The sequence below is a fragment of the Penaeus monodon genome, chromosome 29 (assembly GCF_015228065.2).
Source record: "Penaeus monodon isolate SGIC_2016 chromosome 29, NSTDA_Pmon_1, whole genome shotgun sequence".
NCBI lineage: Eukaryota > Metazoa > Arthropoda > Malacostraca > Decapoda > Penaeidae > Penaeus > Penaeus monodon.
This window is the reverse complement of record NC_051414.1, coordinates 34,067,844-34,069,479: the sequence shown is the minus strand read 5'-3', so window position 1 is coordinate 34,069,479 and position 1,636 is coordinate 34,067,844. Positions and strand designations below refer to the sequence as shown.

Genomic DNA, 1,636 nt, shown 5'->3' with positions numbered 1-1,636 from the left:
GTATAAATAGGAAAAAGCTTGAGATTATTAATTATCTGACCAGAGGAAAGATTTTTTTTTATCATGGTACAATAAGGCAAATGTCAGATGAATAATTATATACAGCTCCAGCAGATGGAGAGATAAGGGAAATTTAGTTTTCAGTATGTTATCTACTAGGAAAAAATATTGTACACACATTTAAGCCTCATTCTTTTCTTTCTAATTAAACCAACAGGAACATCTTAAACCCAGACATCATGAAACAACTGGAGAGAGCAGAGGAAGACCTGAAGAACAATCTGGTATCAGAATACCAGGTGTTTCAAGAAGTACCAGAAATACATCCACAGTTTGAAGAGGTGCATGACATGTTTATGGAAGAGTACAAAGGGAAATTCGGAGATGTGGTAGACTCAGAATTGTGTGAGACAATTTGGAAAAAGTTTTGGAAGGAAGTTTTGCAAGGGAAACAAGAATCCGAGTGTCAGGAGAAACTTGAAGTGCTCAGAAAGCAGTACAAGGCTCTTGACCTTGAGAAAAGCATTACAGATCCTTCCAAGGATGGGTGTAAGGCTAGTGAAAATAGTAGAGCGACTAGTCTTCAGGGGCAATCAAATAATATCCATGATATTATAAGTAGTGAGAAGTCCCAAAAGGATAAGGGAAGTGATATTTCTGGTATGAATGCAGACTTAGTAAAATGCTCTTTGTTGGAAGCATTTACTTTACTGGAGGAACTTTCAGAATTTCTTGGTATTTATGCTCCAGCAATGAAAATGTTAATGGAAGAAGTTGTGAAATTAGGTGTAAGTTCTAAAGAAGCTTTAGAAGTTTTAAGCACTGATGATAATAACATATTGATTAAAATGGTGTCTTACAAACTTTTAAGTCTGAGCAAAGCAGTAGAAAGTCCTCTTAGTGATAAATTGCTTGAAGGAAGCACTGAAACCTTAAAATTACTCCAGTATTCACTAATGCCACCAGAAGCCAAGAAATCCTTCAATGGAGTTGATATAGAAGCTGTTGCAAAATCCTCCCATGGTAAGGATGTTTCGTCAACCATTGAGATGATAAAGAAATCGCTCAAGGAAAGTGGCACTGACAATTACTCAGCAGAGGATGTTCACCAGATTTATCTAGCTGTGTCTCATCAGCAGTTTGAAATGACTTTCTAGATCAGAAATAGTTGCTTGTGATGAAAAATTACTGAAGGCAGAATCTGCAGTGAATATTAGAAGTGTTTGACATATTTCCTTTTCATTTCTAATAAATAAGATAAAAATAATGAATATATTTTTTATGATTTCAGGACAATTTTGGATGTACGGATCTTAATAAAATTGCTGTACAGAACATGTTGCATGTTCTTACCTAAGAGAAATTAAAAGTTTCCTTTTTATGGCTCTTTTGACTGTCCTCATACAAAGGGTATCTTTTAGAAGTGATGAACACTACTTGAACATTTTTTTTTCTTTCACTTCAATAGATCCAAGTTGAATCAAGCTTAATTTTTGAGTACTCTTGTAGTGTTTAGTGTTACACATTTTGCATGCATAAAAGATAACTTTTTTTTTTTCTAGAATTCTACAATGTTACCATTTGGGAAAAAGATCCTTAATATTTTTCATTTATGACTTTAAAGAAAAAAAATGTG

General features: G+C 33.9%; 1 protein-coding gene across 1 annotated transcript in view; it reads left to right on the top strand.

The window, feature by feature from the left end:
- The window catches only part of LOC119592194 (another transcription unit protein-like), a gene marked incomplete at its 5' end in the record, with an annotated part of 7,705 nt that extends 6,324 nt beyond the window's left edge, over positions 1-1,381 (top strand). The window contains 1 exon segment of the mRNA XM_037941026.1: positions 218-1,381. Coding sequence (XP_037796954.1) covers positions 218-1,157 — 940 coding nt within the window.
- Between the last annotated feature and the right edge of the window lie 255 nt (positions 1,382-1,636).